The sequence below is a fragment of the Sciurus vulgaris genome, assembly GCF_902686455.1.
Source record: "Sciurus vulgaris genome assembly, chromosome: 7".
Lineage (NCBI taxonomy): Eukaryota > Metazoa > Chordata > Mammalia > Rodentia > Sciuridae > Sciurus > Sciurus vulgaris.
The window spans coordinates 36,590,044-36,610,838 of record NC_136467.1 but is presented as its reverse complement, the minus strand read 5'-3'; the positions used below and the strand labels follow the sequence as shown (position 1 = coordinate 36,610,838).

General features: G+C 35.1%; 1 protein-coding gene across 1 annotated transcript in view; it reads left to right on the top strand.

The window, feature by feature from the left end:
* Positions 1 to 784: 784 nt before the first annotated feature.
* Positions 785 to 20,795, top strand: part of LAMA2 (laminin subunit alpha 2) — a 620,167-nt gene continuing 600,156 nt past the window's right edge. Inside the window, exon 1 of the mRNA XM_079148222.1 lies at positions 785 to 1,086. Within this exon, the coding sequence (XP_079004348.1) occupies positions 975 to 1,086 (112 nt within the window). The 5' untranslated portion in view covers positions 785 to 974. The remainder of the gene's footprint in view (positions 1,087 to 20,795) is intronic.

The following is a 20,795-nucleotide window of genomic DNA, read 5'->3' as shown; positions in this document are numbered from 1 at the left end:
AGTCCAAGAGGAATAATTTTTGGTGTAGGACTGTCCTGTCCATTGAGGGACAACTAGCCTCCTGACCCTACAGTTCATTAATGCCAGTAGTGCCCACCCAATCCGTGAACAGAAAACAGAGGTCCTGCAAGTTTCAGTAAACCCTTTAAGGGACTCTTATAAGAACCACTGCTCTAGGCCGTAGTAAACAAATAACAAAAAACTTGGAAGGAAAAATGCAGTTCTATTAAGTTAAAGGGAAGAAACTAGGACCTAAAACGGTGAAACTTCGGATCCGAAAGGAAATCTTTGCAAAACTGTTCTTTAAATAAATGTCTCCTGAATAAAGGGAAAGCTTTAATTTTAAGCATTATATTGATGAGAAGCATTTTAGCGGAGCAAGGGGTCGTATTTTGCTTTGCCACCCCTCTGTTGCCTTGCCAGCGCTAGAGCATCCCCTGGCCTGATGTGCAGGGTTCCCAGGGGCCACTTGGGGAACTCTGGAAACTTGGGAGGGTCTTGGATTACCTGGAAACACAACAGCTGCAGCTTTGCCAGGACTTTCTCAGGAGCCCAAGTTCCTAACTGTTCAGATCTGCCACAAATAATGTTTTCCATGTGTAGTGATTTCACAGATCCCAAAGTACTTTCGTGTCAACAACTTTCTTAATTTAAAAGAAGTTTAGGTAACGGATCAAGCTAAGGAATGATCCCATCTCAGAAGAAGGCACGCTGTGGGAGAGGTCTTTGCAAGAGGACCCTTTAAAGGCCTGTGCCTGGGCGTCTGTGGGGCCAAGCGCCTGGGAAGGGGGAGAGTGGAGGAGTGTCCTCTTTCTCCCCCCACCCTCAGGCGGCGGCTGAGCCAAAGCCAGGGAGGGCTGTCTCCTCCTCTTCCCCAGCAGCTGCTGCTCACTCAGCTCTCAAGCCAGGGCCAGGGGACCAGGCAGAGCGACTCCTTGGCTCCTGAGAAGTGGAATCCGCTCGGGGCCACCACGATGCTGGGGGCCGCAGGGGTCCTCCTTCTCCTGCTGCTCACTGGGGGCCTCGGGAACGACCAGGCTCAGCGACTCCCACAACGGCGACAGCCACAGGCGCATCAGCAAAGAGGTACAGTCGAGGCAGGAGCTTTTGATCCGCATCCTCTCCAGAGGCGCGGCTCGTTAGGCGACCTCTCTTCTGAGAGTTGCTGACTGGGACCGCTTTCTAGCTTTGCGCTCCCGGAGTGAGCTTTGTGGGTCAAGAGGGCCGAAGCGCGGAGCAAGTTCACGTTCAACTCCCTGGGATTAGTGCAGGGGGAATTACCTCCTGCCAAAGCGGCGGAGCGCTTTTCATTGTTCATTTGTTTCTGAGCGATCATGCTATCTCTATGCTTGCTGTAAACTGATTTACGAACTTTTTCCAAGAGGCAAACTTTTCCAATTGGGGGGGAAAAAAAAAGAAAAGAAAGTTTCTCCAAATCACATTCCATCCCTGCAGGGAAAGATTTACCCAAGACGTCATAGTTCATCTTGGAATTTTATGTAGGGCAGCTGATGCTTTTTTTTTTTTTTTTTTTTTTTTTAATTTTGAGGAACTTGTTTCCAATTATTTAAATGGGATTTGTAAAGTCATAAAGTGTGTGGATTTTTTTTTTCTTGGCAATATTTCCAGCCGCACCTTTTCCATTATCAAGTCCCCTCTTTGTAGCCTATTCTGTTGGTGAAGCTTCTTTTCTTGCTTAAATATAGAGGAGACTTCTATGTGGTGTGTATTTTAAGACACAGCGACCAGATATGCACTTCAGGGGGTTTTAGAAAACAGTTATATTTAATGTAACTTAAATTATTCTCATCAGAGCATCAATGTTTATATGCATATCTTTTCTGAAGCTCTTGGGAGTCTTTGAAGTGTTATTTTATCATGAATTTTAAAAGTAGCACATGTTTAGCATTTTAAAACAATTTATAACATTATTTCAGAAAACATTTCTATCACTTGGAAACCTGAATCAAAGTAAAACATTATTTAAGAAATATATGTTTTGTTTTAAATATCAAAATATTTGTGGTGAGATGAGAAGCTTTGGGAAGTTTGGATGAGGCTGAATCTGCTGAAGTTTTGAAATACAGTTATCCCTTTTCTAAACAATTGGAATAAAGCCATGTAATAGTTTTGATAGTCGTTCTTGATATGATCTAGACATTTTAACAGTACTATTTTTTTAAAGATGTAAAAAGATACCCTAATCTCCTCACTTTAATAACTCACTGATTATATATTTTACAGAATAAAAATGACCTTGAGTTCACTATATAACTTTTTTTTTTCTTCTATTTTTGCTTTTCCTTCACTGAGAGGTTAAATGGGGTCATTGTGGCTCAAATAACAAAATTTTTGAGACAGGACTTTAAGAATATCTTTAAGGGCTGCTTTAAAAATACTATTTTATACTATTAATCTTTATTTAATTACATGATATGTTAATAATACACGGTATTTCAGTACTGGGAGAGAGGAGGGGCTAGGACACCAATCCTTCTGTCCACTCAGAACAGGACAGAAACTCAAAGCATGCAGAATGGTGGGCAAGTGAGTTCCTGAGAATTTCCCCCAGCACACACATGCACTCCTGCCTCTCCTCCCTCTTCCCCTTCACTTTCTTTCAGTAAAGGGAAAATTAACTGTGATTTCAGTAGTCCAGGGATAAGGGAGGTGAATGCAGAAGGGTTTGTAATGCCATTTTTTTGAGAGATCATTGAGATACTAGATAATGAGAAATCTTGGGGAAAAAAACAACGATATAGAATCTACTGAAGACTGCAGTATTCTGTATTAGATCTATTATTATTATTATAGGCTATTTGCAGTATATTTGGATGTAGCTCCAGGATAAATGGTTGAAGTTCATTCATAAAGAAAGTTATGTATAAAATATATTTTGTGACACTTTAAATTTGTAGGACTTTATAATTTGAAATGCCTTGTATACATGATCTGTTTTCGCTCTCAACTTATTCTACTAGGAATGATTTAAAACCTGAGGCTTTAAGTAGCTGTGATTTTTACATACCTGATAAGAATAACAATTTCCAATGACTAAAAGCACTTTCAGGTATTTTTAATGCTAAAATTTCCCTTTTATGGTTTCAAGTTTCCTTTTTATCATTTTTCCTCTCTCTCTCTCTCTCTCTCTCTCTCTCTCTCTCTCTCTCTCTCTCTCTCTCTCTCTCTCTCTCTCTCTCTCTCTCTCTCTTTTGTCATGTTTCCTTTTCCTTTTCTGTGTTATGGTGTTCTATTTGGCTAAAGCAAGCTTTCATTGAGGCTCATTGGATATAAAGTTGGACGAGTATATTCTCGACTATCATCAACTTTTTTCAATTACACATGCTAGCACAGACCTTCCTGACCAAACACTAACTGTGTAGGAGTTCTGTCTTCCTTTATAGTGCTGTGCCAATTTCTTAAGGCTGTTGACAGGTAGCAACAATTTTTAGATGTTGTAATGGAGTTAGAAACTTCCACCAGGTTTTTTCTTTACTTTTTGTTCTTTTCTTTAAAATCTCATGTGGTTTCTATAAAATATGAATTATAGAATGGATAACACTGATTTAGCAAGTGTGATAGTTCAAGGAAATTCTTTAACTAGATTTAAGATTAACAAAATGTGAGCATGGAATGGCATTGTCAGAGTTTCTACATTTCACCACAGCAGTGTATAACTTCTTTTCTAATTTTCTTGTGAATAATACATGGAAATAGAAGCATAATGGTAGGTAAATTGAAAATGAGTGAAAAAGTTTCCAAAGAACATTGCAGGGTGGATCAGGGTCAATGTAGAGAGAAGTCTCAAGTAATGTGACAGAAATATTCTTATGTTCACTTGTCTTAGTAATGACTTGATGGCAAACATAAAATTCATGCTTATCATAATGTCAGCTTGTCCAAACACAATGCAAGTGGCAAGCTGGTGAATAGCAGGGTTAGCCATTTTAGAGGTCTTCACAGCCTGGTCCCTGAACTAAACCTACATGGATCTGATTTTATTTTTCTCAACTGGCGTTAACTAATTCCATACATTCTCTTTAGAAAACTTATGGTGTCCTTTACATGTACAGAAGGATTACAAAGAGAGGATGAGAAAGGTCAGTCTGAGTTGTAGCAAATTGAATATGAACATATAGTGTGGCACAATGACAGAAAAGTTAACTCACTTTCATACAGAGCTCATCGATGCAGACAGATTTGGTCTGCATTTAGGCACGTCATTCGCAAATAGGAATAAATTCAGAGGAAGGCGAACAGAAGAGTCAAGGGTCTGAAAAGCTTTCCAGAGGAGGTATGTTCCAAGTAAAGCCTTATGATCTGAAGAAGGATAGATTTAGGGGGAGAAATCCTCAGATTTTTAGAAGAATTGCTACATGACAGAAGGACTAAAATGTCCTTTCTGAAGGCTGAACAGGGATCCATAGAAGAATGTGACAAAGAGGAAGATTTAAGTTCAATAAAATGAAATAAACTGCTTCCTCTTCCCCACCCTTCCACTTTCCACCCCTCTCCACTTTGAACAACTTGCAATAACTCGGTCATCTTTGGGCACCTTGCCTCTGGAAATGTCCATACTCCAATCAGACGTGCGACTGGTCAGGAATGCTTTGGGAAGGAATACCTCTGCTGAGAAGTTGAGATGCATCAAGTCTAAGTCCTTTTTTTGTATTCCAAGATTCTAGTATTGTAATCTATTGTTTTTGGATTGCATACTTGCATTTAAATTTCCAAATTGTTAAAAATGTCAAGCAAATGTTAAATGTATTAAAATGAGTGTTTAGATGCCTTCTAAAATTTAAAATAAAAAACATGTTTGAGACAAGTCCTCACACATTTTTGGCAAGACTGTTTAAACATTTAGGAAGAAATTTTCACATCACCACCAATTACATGATTCTAAAACATCCTGTGTTATGTGAGAACAGTGTATAAATTTCCCAAGAAATTTTCAAGGGGGTTGGTGGGGCCAAACCTAGAATTGTCATTTTTTATTCTTTCTTTTGCTACATAATAACTTGTTGACTTGTTTATTGTATATTGAACGACTATTTTAGTAGAAATGATTCATAACAAATAACAAGTATGGCTGATAATAAAATATTCAATATTTATTATAGATATGATAGCATCAATAAAATTCACATAAATTTTATATTGTATTTTATTTTACATATCAGTGGATACAGATTTCTATGTTATTCTTAAGAGTTTTCTATCCTAGGATTTCATGTAAAGTAATGAACTGAATCTATCAAGAATTGCTGGGTAATATGAAAAATATGAATACACTTTGCCAATTCTTCCTCAACTCACTTCAGTTACTCTAGCCACTGAAATATGGGAAAATCATCACCTACTTATAATAAGTAAAGTTTTCACCTTCTGCAGATATAATCATTTAAAACTCAAAGTGGTATTTCAAGGGTTTTGGCTAGATATGACCATTGTAAGAAAAAACTAATTCTGTATTTCATGGGAGGTATTAAATAGAGAGAATAATTTCTGAATTAGTAGGATTTCTTGTACTTTTGTACATACTACAAAAATTATGACTCAGGAAAGTTTCTTTTTTTGTAAACTTCACATCTTAAAATTTCCTCAGTCCCCATTTATCTAAAGCAGAACATTATCACTATTGGTACATTTATACATTCACTCAATACTGATCATTCATTGACGATGACTAATGTACTAGACATTTCAACTTGGACCTCTGAGACTGAAGCAATGCTTCTTTCGGTCCACATAAATTTAGCAAGAATTATTAATGTTTAAACTTTATACTGGACTCAATCTTCTTTCGTAATATGTTGTAGGATTACAGAATCTGTTCACAATGACAAGTACGTGGAGAAAATGATACCTAATAAGATCTACAATGGGGAAACTAACCTCAATTTAGCTTACATGTAGCAAAATTAGTGGGGTGGCTACCGGTCTAAGTTAAAGAGTACAGAGGGTATGACAAATACAAGCCTCATTCAAGTCAATATAACTGCGCACCAGGATTCTACTTTGTGATTGGACCATGGCTGGAAGAATTTCCATCAGAGGTTAAAAAAAAAATGGTGACTTCATGTTGCCTGTTCAGTCCAGTTTTCAGTATGTACTTTGAGTAGCTGGAGACTGTATAAAAATATCAGGAGGAAAGGATCAGTGGCCACACAGATTATTTAACTTCTAATTCAGAAGACTAGGGCTTAGGTTTTGTATGCTTTAAACTGGGTGGGTTAGCAGGCACTTAGGCCGAATCCCAGGTGCAGAGAATGAGAAAACAACATAGAGGTTAGAGAAAGACAAAGTGAACGGGTGTGTGGGTCTCAAGACCTGTGCCAAGCTTTGTATACATCAAATAGACCGAAAGAAGGCTAATTCTGGGCTTCACCTTTTGGAAACACTGAATTTAAAGATCAGGATTTGTGAATGAAATAGATGGGATTAGGTCTGTGTGCACTGGAATGTAGTTAATGAATGAATGTGTTCAGCAAGTGAAACACACACACACATGCACACGCATGCAGGGAGCTCTTGTGGAGCTTATATTTAGCTGTGATGATGATGGGGGAGCAGGCATATTGTGAACATATAATGAAGAAGTACTAATAAGTATATTGTGTAGAATGAGTAAGTGATGAATGTTCTGGATAAACAAATACAGCAGGGTAAAGGGAGCCAGGAGCTCTAGGAGAGGAGGGAGATTGCTTACTCTTTTAAACAGGCGGCTAAAGTTGGCCTCAGTGAGAAGTTCACACTTGAGCCAACGTTTGCCCAAGGGGTAAGAGTCATTCATACAGGCTCAGGTGGAAGAGTAATCTCTGTGCAGAGAACAGATTTGTAAATTTAGAGCACAGTGAGGGGGATCAGAGAAGTAATGGAGAGCTGGATTAAACAGCATGTTAAACATTGCAAAGATTTTGCCTTATAGTCTGAGTGAGATGGGAAGGTAATGGAAAATTTTGAGCAGGGTTAAATGAATGAATGAAATCACAGTTATGTACTTTCTCAAATCCATCCGAATCCCTGGGACTAGAGCAGTAGTTCAGTGTAGGATTATGTTAGGTGTCTCTTGTCCCACATGTCCCATTCTTGGAGGATATTAAAGTGACTTCACATTTCAGAGTATTCTACTTAGGTATTTTCACTGTGAGGCTCAAATGTATCTTTGGATGCTTTTCTTCCTTTTGTCATCTAATAATACATCTCATGACACCAAGTGTGTCAATACCTCAGAAGGAGCATGGGTGTAAGCCCTTTTATTTCCCCCCAGTGTATCTGGAAACATGACATGGGTTTCTTAGAGTAATTTCAGCGAGTGTGTACTTTAAAACAGAAGTAAGTTACTTACAATCCCACATGGACCTATGTGTACCTTGAAGTTCCCTTTTTTATTATCCATTTCAATATCAAAGCTAAAGTTTAGACACTGCTGTTAAAAATGACACAGTGATGTATTGATTTGCTGACTTCTTTTATGAAATGAACTTTGAAATGTTACCCATTTTTACAATCAGAAGCTTATTCTATGCTCCATTTCGATTTTTGTAACTGCTTTAAGGATCACCGTAAGTCTTACAGTAACCTTTGGACTAAAGTAATGCAATTTTGGCATGATTTAATTCTGCCATTTAGAACAAAAGTTACATGAAGAAAATTGCTTGACTTTTCTGTTCTTTCCTTCCATCCTTCCTTCCTCCCTCTCTCCCTTATTTTTCCTTTAGTATCCCTCTTGCAAATAAAATATGGCAATTAAAAGAAATGAATTTAACAATTATAACTTTTAAGAAGATTTATATAGCAAAGCTTCACTTAAATCTTTCTTACTAAAGTCACCAAGACTTGCCCTCAAAAGATAGTTTTTAGACAATCCAAATTTACATGGTGAGTTAAACATAGAAAAAGACATTGTCAAAGATATACCAAAAGGATCAATTTTTTTTCTTCCTTACATCATCTTTAATGTGAATTTTAATATGGAAATCTTACATTATTTGGACACATGACATTTAGAGAAAGATCATGGAATCTGTCAATTAATGGGTTATTACTCCTAACCCCAGCCTTCTGTGACAAGCTTCCTTTAGTTCAAATAGCAAGTTACTCTATGCAAATCTAATGATGAAAAACCGAGGAAATATTTAGTGTCTGGCATTTAAGAAAGGCCCTTTCCTAATCCTAGGATCTCAGTTGACCACTGAGCTGTGTACCTCCTCAAGTTTTGTCATTCAACTGATCTTGAGTGCCAGATGTAGATTGGTATATTAATATTTGGTACATAGTGAGCAGTAATTAACACATTTACTTACATAACAGATTTTTAGTAGGTTGATGTAATGAATCCTTTTATAGGATTAATAAAGATATCTAGCAACTTGTCAAGGACAAATAAAATTTCCAATGCTAGTTTTAGATTTAGAAATTAAACAGCAATGAGGGAGGCCGAGGCAGGAGGATCACAAGTTTGAGGTCAGCCTCAGCTACTTGGTGTGGCCTTAAGCAATTTAGTGAGACCCTATCTCAAAATAAAATATTAAGGACTGAGAACGTAGCTCAGTTGTAAAGTACCCCTGGGTTCAAACTCTAAAACCAAAAGTAAAAAAATAAAAACCCAAATTATGTCCCTCCTCCTGATTTTATGGATCTTAAGCCTTCATCTTTTTAATAAAATACATTTAAAATAATATTTCCATCTCTGAGTTCTGTTAGTCTAATTTGAAATCAGAGATTCATTGAGTATTGTTGAAGAACAGGAAATATAATGAGGAATCTTCAGGGGATGCTTTTATTTAAACATACACTATTTAAAACTATGTAGAAATATATGCACACATACATAATTACTTACACTTATTCATAAAGCATTCATAAAATTTTAGTCTTTAACTTCTTGGGACTTTGATTACTGGACTACAAGAAAGTATTAATTAGTTCTTTACTTGCTTTTCTGAAGTCACTTTATAGATTTTACTTCAGCAAGTTAGATACATGATGGTGTTTATTATGTGATGGCTTCTTTAAAAAGTAGACAATGTGTAAATGTCAGTGAAGAAAAAGACCAAGAATAAAACATATATACCTAAGTACCAGAGTGGGGTTAATTTAAAAATTTCTTATCAAGAAATCTAAAGCATTGACATTTTTAGAAAAAGATTTAAACTTCCCTCTGAAGTGAACTCAGTTAAGAGAAAGTTTTGCAACCCTCTTAGATTCTGAGAGGGTGTGCATAAGGAGGTATGTAGAATATGTGAAGAGCACAGTGTGTGCATGCTATTTAAGACTTAGCACTCACAGTACCTGATTAATGTGTTTAGTGCATTGGTCATTAGCTTTCTGTTTCCTGAAATCATTCGATTTTTTAATTGTACCCCAAAAAAAAAATAAAAATAAAAAATAAAGAAACCTAGGATAATAGACTCTAGGAATTGTATTTCTGAGATTTCTAGTTGCCTTGGTCAATGATTATGGACCAAAGAATATATTCTAGCTGGAATAATTCTTAGTCCAATAACTATGGTGTTAAAACTCCAAGATGCAGCTTGTATAATATAGAAGGTTCTATCCCAAGTGGAACTGGAGATAGTAGAGTTTTACACATCAGATTTATGTTTCAAAAGCCTATATAGCTGTCACAATTGTCTGACTTATTGCCTGCTGTACATTTTCTAGTTCCTGAAGAAGCCTGAAAGTATGAAGGACAGCATGAATCCGTACAATTGTCATTTTGGGGCACTACCTTATCTCATTAATTTGCTGGGGGTATTTATGGAACATAGACTATAAAACACAACATTAATTAGGGTCTCAATAAATGTGGATTTTCAAGATGCCTACAAAAATGTAGTTTAAAAATTACTATAGTGTCGAGAAATGTTTTAGTTCAATGAAACACTTTTCTCCAAATATGTGGCATATCAAATACAACTGGGGTTATTTATGAAAGAATTTGATTCTATTTTTAAAACAAAGATATATGAATTCATTTTTAATTAGAATTTCTATCATAGTGTTTATTCTGAACTTCATGGTATAACCTACAATCATTATACTTATTACCGTACACCTACTTATACTTTGAATTTCCACACTCATTTCTCTGTTTGGGAGGTAACTGAATAACTAGAAAGTATGTGCATGGGAGATGGTAAGAAGTGGATTCACTGCCAAGTTACTACATAATGAAAAACATAGGTCTCAGTCAGTAGAGTTTACATTTCCTCTTAGTGAAATAGAATTAAGTTGGAAAATACATGTGAAAATACTTGGCAGCTAAACAGTACATATTAGCTCTTTTCTTTCCCCCTTATTATTCAAACATAAAGCCCAACAATGATATTTGCAGTGCATATGACATACCCCTTTCCTTAAGATCAAAATATTCTGAAAGTTCTTTGGAGTACACCATAAGAGATTATAAATGACAAACTATCTCATTGTGGAGGGTTTGAAGAATTCTGCCAAGGTTAACCAAGTCAGTAACAGAGATAAGAAGAGACAGGTTCCTATATTTAGCTAATAGTTTTGTTGGTAGCTCATAGTGAGAAGTGATTTAAAACAGGTAACACAATGGAAATCTTAGCTATTCTTTGTGACTATTTTTATTTCAACTGAGATCATTGGAATTTTTAGACTCATTAATAAGCATGCATTTATTAAGTAGTGATAAACTCTAGTTTTAGAAGTACTTTAATGTACATAATGAGTTTTCCTTTAATATATGTAATCAATTTAGAAAAATATGTGGCACATGGTGTCCCATAGAGATTAGTTATGAAGCACATGTCGTTATTGACAACTGCTTGGGTAGAGGTGACAATTTAGCATATTTGACACACAATATTATTTTAGGATGATCTTCAATGGCAAGTCCAATTGGATTATAGAAAAATTCTCAATGTAAAGAAATTATATCAGTATTCCTTAATCATTAAGAGGAAAAAATGGTCTTGAAACACATTACCTAATACCAACAATTTTTAGGGCATCAATTTGTGTATTGAATCTAATGAAAATTTCTGGGATATAAAAAGAAAAACTACCTCAGAAAATTATGCAATGCCTAACACATTTAGGAAAAATTGCTTTTGTAAATCAGGAATATTGAATTTTGAAAAATATTCAGATAAAACACTTTCTATAGGCCCTTTACCATCAAAAAAGTTTCATACATACTTAATATATAATATACAACTGTTCAATTTTTTAATTCTGATATATTAGAAAAATATCAATGGATTTGCAATTGGAACTTTAGAATACATGCCTTGCTGCCAGCAATCCTCAAAATATATCCTAAACAATGTATGTGTTGTTTATTCTGAAATGTACTTTTCAGTCTAAAAATGACAATAGATTGTTTAAATCCATTTCATGATATTTCTGCAAGCATTAAATGAGATATACCAGAGAAAGAATATTATTAATGATAATGTTTATTATAATAAATAACGGAGCTGACATTAGGTATTACTAAAGTGAGGTTTTGCCTCAATTTTCCTCCCCCCAGTAGTTTTTAATGTATTTAGTTCTATATTTTCAAGGGTATATGGCACATGGTTTTCAAACATGAGGCAAATTATTTGTTTAGAAAACATATATACCTTACTACAGAAAAAACAATACTGGTAACCAAAAAATGTGTATTAATTTTCTACAAATGAATATCAAATCTTAAATTTTTAGTGAAAATATAAAAATAGTAGTTCAGATATTCTCTTTTTGTGTCAAGGTTCCTTTATAGCTTTAAAAAATTTTGAAACTAACTTTTATTGTGTTAGAAATTTGAGTTGGAAAATGAAAAAAAATGTTCATTAATGAAGAATAACTTTAATATAACAACTTCATGTTGACAAAAATAGCCTAGCTTTATGAAAAATAATTTTAGATTTAAGAAAAATACCTGAATTAAAGTCTAGCTTAGTAGAAGAGAATTCAATTCTCATTTCTGCCTCTTCAAATTATTATATATTTATTTGGTTTAAGTATATAAAGAATGGTACAATTACATATCTAGGAATGATGCCAAAAATATCTAAAACTATATCAGTGATATTTGTGTACTCTGTTATATTAAAATTCACTGCTTTATCTTGCATTTAGAAATAATTTTATGCATGTATTGTAATATCTTTCACAGATTATTTGGAAAATATTGTTTCACTAACTTATGCAGATCTCCTGGAAATTAACAAGTTTTATCTAAAAGTATTTTAAAATTACATTTGTTATATAATCACTGATCTCACCAGCAAAGTCTAAATATTAGAAAATATTAATCTCACAGTGGTAAGATTTTCAAGAGTTTTATTTTCATTGCAAGTTCAAATGTAATTATCGATCATTTAAAAAGTTCTTTTGAAATAGTTTGTTCATTTCCAAGTAAATATTTACCAATTAATTAAGGATTAAAAAATCATAATTTGTCAGATAATTTTTGGAGTAAAATAGATATTCCCTGAGAAAAGTAACTAGTTTCAATTGCAACTCAATTGTCCAAGTGAATTTCTTTTGTTTTTCCTTCCCTTTGCCCTTCCCCTTTTCCTCCCATCCTCTCTCCCCTCTTTCAATCTCCTTTCTCTACTAGACTTCCTTTCACTCATCTGTTAATTTTTATTTGCTGTTTTATTTTTGTTTGTTTTGTTTTTTAGTTTGGTACTGGGAATTGAACCCAGGGGCACTCAAACCTGAGCCACATTCCCATCCCTTTTTGTATTTTATTTAGAGGCAGGGTCTTACTAAATTGCTTAGAGCTTTGCTAAATTGCTGAGGCTGACTTTGAACTCTCCTTCCTCCTGCCTCAGCCTCCCAAAATGCTGGGATTACAGGCATGTGCAACCAAGCCTGGCTTAATTGGTTCTTTATGTGATCTTATCCCTCCCTCTTACCTTTATTTTTCTCTAGCTTATGCATATGAGAGAAAATATTCAACCTTTGAGTTTCTCAGTTTGGCTAGTTTCATTTAGCATGATAGTCTCCATTTCCATCCATTTTCCAGCAATTGCCATTATTTCATTCTTTTTAATGGCCAAGTAGAACTTCATTGTGTATGTGTATTCTATATATATAACAATTTCTTAACCCATTCTATTGAAGGGCATCTGGGTTGATTCCAAAATTTAGCTGTTGTGAATTGTGCTGCTATAAACATCTATAAACAGTGATGTGTCTGTGTCAATGTAGTATGCCAATTTTAGATCTACTGGGCAGATACCCAGGAGTAGGATAGCAAGGTCACATGGTGGTTCCATCCCTAGTGTTTTGAGGAATCTCCATATGGTTCTCCAGATTGGTTGTCCTAGTCTGCAGTCCCACCAACAATGTACAAGTGCATGTCTTTAAATAACCTTCATCCTTCAGTATACTATTCCAGTTAAAAAAGATGCACCCAAGGGCAAAGATTTCATAAATTTATTCATTGTTCCTGCTTCTTCAGTGATATATCAGTATGCTCTGGGAAATGAGCTGAAATGAGCTGGATTTGTTGGTTTGTTTTGCCTCTGTGAGTGCCTAGTGATGGACAGCAAAATGATCACTAGCCAAGTTTGATATCTCTGCCTTGATTTGTACTAATGTGCCATTTACCCATCAATATTTTTGAACTGGTAGTGCTATGGTCAACATAATGAAAAGACATAAGTACTAAGTCATGTTATTAAAAGGACTTTGAACTTGTGTACCCACAGGTGAGTTCTTGAGGACTCATAGGGGTTCACAAACCATTCTTTGAGTTTTGTGAGGTTAGACTATATTTTTATTTGTTCTAATTATTCATGACAGTAGAATGCATTTTGAATACATCGTACATAAATGGAGTATAATTTCTCATGCTTCTGGTTGTATAAGATGTAGTTATACTGGTCATGTAATCATATATACACAAAGTATAATAATGTCCAATTAATTCTGTCCTTCCTATCCCTATCTCCCCCACCACTTACATTCTCTTCTTCCTAATTCAAAGTACCTCTATTCTTCCGTAGCCCTCCACCCTCCTTATTGTGAATTAGCATCCTCATATCAGAGAAAGCATTCAGCCTTTGGTTCTTTGGGATTGGCTTATTTCACTTAGCATAATATTCTCCAGCTCCATCCATTAACCTGCAAATGCTATAATTTCATTCTTCTTTAGGGCTGAGTAATATTCCATGTGTATTTATACCACATTTTATTTATCCATTCATTTCTTGAAGGACATGTAGGTTAGTTTCATCATTTAGCTATTGTGAATTGCTAATAAACTGCTATAAACATTGCTATAAGCTGCTGTAAACATTGATGTGGTTATACACTGTAGTATGGATATAAACTGAGGATCAGTATAGTATAGCTGGGTCAAATGGTGGTTCCATTCCAAGTTTTCTGAGGAATCTCCATACTGCTTTCTATAATAGTTGCACCAATCTGTAGTCCCACCAGCAATGTATGAGTGGACCTTTTTCCCTACATCTTCGCCAACATTTATTGTTGCTTGTATTCTTGATGATTGCCGTTCTGACTGGGGTGAGATGAAATCTTAGTGTAGTTTTGATTTGCAATTCTCTAATTGCCAGAGATGATGAACATTTCTTCATATATTTGTTGACTGATTGTATTTCTTCTTCTGTGAAGTGTCTGTTTAGTTCCTTGAGTTTTGTTTTTGAGTTCTTTATATATCCTGGAGATTAGTGCTGTATCTGAGGTGCAGGTGGCAAAGATTTTCTCTCATTCTTTAGACTCTCTCTTCTCATTCTTGCTTTTTTCCTTTGCCATGAGGAAGCTTTTTAGTTTAAATCTATCCCATTTATTAATTCTTGATTTTACTTCTTGTGCTTTAGGAATCTTGTTAAGAAAGTAAGTTCTTAAACTGACATGGTGAAGATTTGGGCCTACTTTTTCTTCTATTCGGTGCAGGATTTTTGTTCTAGTGTCTAAGTCCTTGATCCACTTTGAGTTGATTTTTGCTCAGGGTCAGAGATAGGGATTTAATTCATTTTGCTACATGTAGATTTCCAGTTTTCCTAGCATTATTTGTTGAAAAGGCTATCTTTTCTCCAGTGTATGTTTTTGTCACCTTTGTCTAGTATGAGATAACTGCATTTATGCGAGTTTGTCTTTGTGTCTTCTCTTCTGTACCATTGGTGTATGGATCTGTTTTGGTGCCAATACCATGCCATTTTTGTTACTGTGGTTCTGTAGTATAATTTAAGGTCTGGTATTGTGATACCTCCTGCTTCACTTTCCTTGCTAAGGATTGCTTTGGCTATTCTGGGTCTCTTATCATTATTAAGAGATAATAATGATAATTATTATTATTATTATTATTATTTTAAAGTTCTTTCTTGCTTACAACTTTGCTAGTTCTTCAAGGGCTACAGCCATAGTGAGGTAAAGTTTGGAATCAGAAAGAGCCAAAACAACTTTAGTTTTTACACCAGGTCTAGTTTAGACCAGAGATACCATTTCCTTCCAAGGTGACAGAAATTTATAGAAAGAGCATGTCCTGTGGGAAAAGTAGGGAAGAGTTCAAACCACCCAGGCACACACATGGAGAGTCACAATTCCGCCATATCATCTGCTTTGCTTCCTTTCTTTGTACTTGCACAAACTAGAAATAGAAATAGTTCACTTGCCCAAACTTAGAAGTAGGACAGTAGTACATTATCCCCAATGGATTTAAGGGTTTTTTCCTTCTTTTTTTAGTTTCGATTTTTTGCGATTCTGGAATCAAACCCCAAGTCTTAAACATGCGAGGTGTGTGCATGACCACCGAGCTACATCCCCACCCCTGATGTGAGCAAGTTTTAACATGAAGCATGGGAAGATTTGGGATCCTGAATATTAACACAGGAGATATTTATTGAGTGATGTTGTTGAGCTTCAAAATTCACATGAGAAAGGTTTCTCCTTGGTTTTCATGAAAAGAATCCCTGTTGAAAGTGCTTCATCTCCTATTTCTAGGGAAATGGGGTGTTCTTCATTTACTTCTAAATTTTGAAAGTTTTTCCATTCTCAAAGCATTTGAAAGATTTTGTAATTTTTGACCTAAAACATGACCCTATCCTCTGTACCTGTCTCATCAAATACTACTGAGTGCGTGTCAAATGATGAATCTTGTTTCTTTCTTTTGATTTCTTATGAGATGATGCCTGCAGACTCAAAGATCTATCCTTTGACCAAGTTTTTCACTGACCCTGAGCCTGACTCACTCTGATAGACCAGAAATTCAGATTTAAAGATCTAGCATATCAAACACTGATGAGTCTGGACATGAGTGATGGTAGACAAATCACCCACATGCCTTTCAGCATCAGAGTTTGAAATGACTAACTGTTGGAGAGTTCATGTGTTTCCAGTGTAATATATACATTTCTCTATGCCCATAAATTTATGTCCTGCTGAACAGCATGTTCTTACCATCCTTCCATTCCATTTCATTGTGCTTTTTTTTATTAATACATAGTCTATAAACAGAAAAATTTCATTGGTGTAGAGGAAAATTTTTAAATTTTTAAATACCCTATCTTTATTGGTTTTGCAAATAGGCATAGATGTACTTTATATGTAGAAATATGTTTTAAAATTCTGCAAAAACTATTTTTCATTGCCCATTCCTCTCTTCCTCAATCTTATATAAAATATTTTTCACTCAACTTTCAATGACTGATTTTATCTGATGGGTCCTGACATGGTGTTACCTGGGAGGTATTGAGGAGGTAATATTATTCCCAAGTATCTCACCTGAAATACTATCTTTACATATTAATTCCTTTGGAGAAAACATTACCTTCTCACTTATTCTTTCTAAGATATTTAATGTTATTTTTCATTTCAGTCTGTTGACCTGGCTTTCTAGCAGTCCAGGTCTGTTTTCAGTGGTCAGATCTGCTAGGTGAGAACAGTATAGTGAAACAAAGCTAGTTAACATAAATGATTGTTTAACTATGGTCAAACAATGTTTAAAGCATTTCTCATACCTTAACTCATCAATGGTAGATAGTCTTAATCTCATTTAACAGAAAATTGAAACATAAAATATTAAATAATTTATCAAAACTCTAGCTTCTCTAGTGAGGTAGTAGAGATTGACGCCATGAGTCATTCACTTAACCATGGCTGTGTATGACCTCAACACTGAAGCATAGCAGTGAGCAAAGGGGAGGAAGCCTTCCTGAGAAGGTGATTCTTCTTCTTTTTCTATGCTCCCTATGTAAAAATCACCCTGTAGTGAATAATCGCTGTCTAGATTCAGGGCTATGTACTAATGTATCAGAAGGGTCTCCAAATGTTTTGTTTATTTTCAAGAATTATCAAGAAAGCAACTAATAACAAAAATTCTCACCTGTGTCAGACCTGCCTTAAATGGGTAAGTCAGTAACAGTTTGTAGCACTTCTGGAATTCTTAACTTTATCTGTGTGTGCCTTCTTTCTCTTTATTCTTGTATGAAGTATTAAAGCAATAAAAATGATGGTCCAGGGATTTTTCTGGTCAATAAATGAATGTCTAATGATACCAAAAGAATAGCTGAAGTTATTAACTTAGTCAGCCATTACTTGGTCCAGGAGGGACCTAAGGCCAAAGTTGGAATGGAGCTACTACAGAAATGACTTTTTAATTTTTGTAACTTTTCTTTACATAAGGAAATAAACAATCAAATATATTTTTAAAATTTTGTTTTTGTTGTTTCATTGACATGTAATATTTGTACTTCTGAGGTACAGCTTTGAAATTCAGTTCATGCATACAATGTATAAAGATCAAATCAGTATAGTTAGCATTTCTAGCTCATTGAATATTGTTATTCCTATGTGTAGGAACCATCAAATTCTTATCATCTAGTTAATCTGAAATGTACAGTTAATTTTTGTAGACTATAGTTTCTTTTTGCCACATATAACCTTAGAATCTCAACTGTGCTTTAGAACCCATTAGCTTTGATCTCTGACTACTCCCTTCTGTCTTCGCCTCCTTAGCATCCAGTGGCCTCTGTTATATTCTGCATCTATGTGACCAATGTGTTTTTGGCTTCTGGATAATGTGTGTGCCTGGCTTACTGTACTTAATATAAAATGCTCCAGTTCCATCCATGTTGCTGCAAATGTCAGGATCATACGTTAGTTCTATTTTCAGTTTTTGAGGAATGGTTATACTGTTTTCCATAATGGCTCTGCTAATTTGCATTCCCACCAACAGTATATGTGAGTTGCCTTTTCTCCACATCCTCTCCAAGATTATAATTTCCTTTTCTTTTTTGATAATAACCATTCTAACTAGAATGAAATGATGTCACATTGTGGTTTTGATTTGCATTTTCCAGATCATTAGTGATGAGCTTTTTTGATATACTTGTTGGCATTTGTATGACTTCTTTTGAGAAATGTCTGTTTAGGTCATCTCTCCATTTTATAATCAGATTATTTAATGTCTTGCTGTTGAGTTGTTTAACTTTCTTATATTTTCTGAATGTTAACCCTTTGTTGAATGACTAGTCAATAGTTTCTCCATTTCTGTAAATAGTCTTTTGACTGTCAATTGTTTCCTTTGCTGTAAAGAAACTTCTTAATCAGCTATAAATCCATGTATCTTGTTTTACTTTTGTTTCTGTGCTTTTGTGGTCTTATCAAAACATCTTCCCCTAAACCAATATCTTGAAGCATTTTCCTTGCTTTTATTTAGTAGTTTCATAGTATCTGGTCTTGCTACCTTAAAGTATCTTGCTCTTTTTTAAAAGATTTTTAATTTTAGAAGTAGATGTACACAGTACATTTATTTCATTTATTTATTTTTATGGTGTTGAGAATCAAGCCCAATGCCTCACACATGCCAGTCAAGCACTCTATCACTGAGCCACGATCCCAGCCCTGTATCTTGCTTCTTGAAGTATGAATTTATCTCTGTTCACTTTTGGTTTCCAGTTGCACAGAGGACCTTTTCCCAAACTAAAAGTGAAAACCTTTAGTCCATATACATCTTTGTTAGTGAAGACTCTTGTGGCAGTGCATTGGGTATTTGGGCAGTTCATTTTTCAGTCAGTTAATATCATTTGATTGGAGAATTTAATCCATTTATATTCAAAGTCATTACTGATAAGAATTTATCCCTACCATTTTGTTAATTGTTTTCTGATGTCTTGTTTATTCTTTTTTTACTTTTCAATTTGTTCTAATTAGTTATTCATGACAGTAGAATGCATTTTAACACATTGCACACAAATGGAGCACAACTTTTCATTCCTCTGGCTGTATATGGTGCAGAGTCACACCGGTTGTGTAATCATGCATGTATATAGGACAATAATGTCTGTCTCATTCCACCTCCCTTTGCATCCCCCCACCCCCTTCCCTCCCCTCACTCCCTTCTGGCCAATCCAAAGTTCCTTCATTCTTCCCTATCCCACACCCCACCCCCAGTTATGAATCAGCATCCACTTATCAGAGAAAACATTGTCTTTAGTTTTTGGGTTTGCCTTAATTCACTCAGCATAATTATCTCCATTTTCATCCTTTTACCTGCAAATGCCATAATTTCATTCTCCTTTAAGGCTGAGTAATACTCTATTGTGTATATATACCACTTTTTCTCTACCCATTCATCTGTTGAAGGTCACCTAAGTTAGTCCCATCATTTAGCTATTCTGAATTGAGCTGCTATAAACATTGAAGTGGTTGCATGACTTTAATATGCTGATTTTAACAAAATTCCTAAAGTGCAAGAAGTAAAATCAAGAATCAATAAGTGGGATGGATTCGAACAAAAAAGCTTCTTCTCAGCAAAGGAAAAAATCAATAACCTGAAGAGAAAGACTACAAAATGGGAGAAAATCTTTACCACACACACCTCAGATAGAGCACTAATCTCCAGGATATATAAAGAACTCAAAAAACTTAACACCAAAAAAACAAATATCCCAGGCAGTAGATAGGCTAAGGAACTGAACAGATGCTTAACAGAAGAAGAAATACAATCGCTCAACAAACATGAAAAAATGTTCAACATCTCTAGCAATTAGAGAAATACAAATCAAAATGGCACTGATATTTAATCTCACTCCAGTCAGAACAGCAATTATAAAGAATACAAACAATAATAATTGTTGGCAAGGATGTGGGGGAAAAGGTACGCTCATACATTGCTGGTGGGACTGCAAATTGGTGTTTTGTTTATTCTTATATGCATAGACATCTCTTACTGTTTATTTTTGTGGTCTTATGGTTTATGTAGAGACAGTGTGACTTGTTCATTTTATGTCATTTTACCATTGACTTTTACTTTTTGATGTGTTTTCATGATGTTGGTAGTTATCAACCTTTTGCTTTTATTGATAACTATTTATTCTGACAGTGATAAATATTTTTAAAATTTTTCATACATGTGTGTAGGACAATAATGTCTGTCTCATTCTACTATCCTTTCTATCCCTGTGGCTGCATCACTGTAGTATGCTGATTTTAAGTCCTTTGAGTATAAACTGAGGGGTGGGATAGCTGGGTCAAATGGTGGTTCCATTCTAAGTTTTCTTAGGGATCTCCATACTGCTTTCCAAAGTGGTTGCACCAATCTGCAATCCCACCAACAATGTATGAGTGTACCTCTTCCCCCACATCCTCTACAACACTTATTATTTCTTGTATTCTTGATAATTGCCATTCTGATTAAAATGCGGTGAAATCTTAGATACTTCTACTTTTAGATATAGAATGCTCTTAAGAGGGCTGGTTTAGCAATAATGGATTTTCTGTGTTCACTGTCTTGAAAAGTATCCCTCCTTCATCTCTGAGGGATGACTATTTTTTAAATAATGTTCTTGGTTGACATAGTTGTT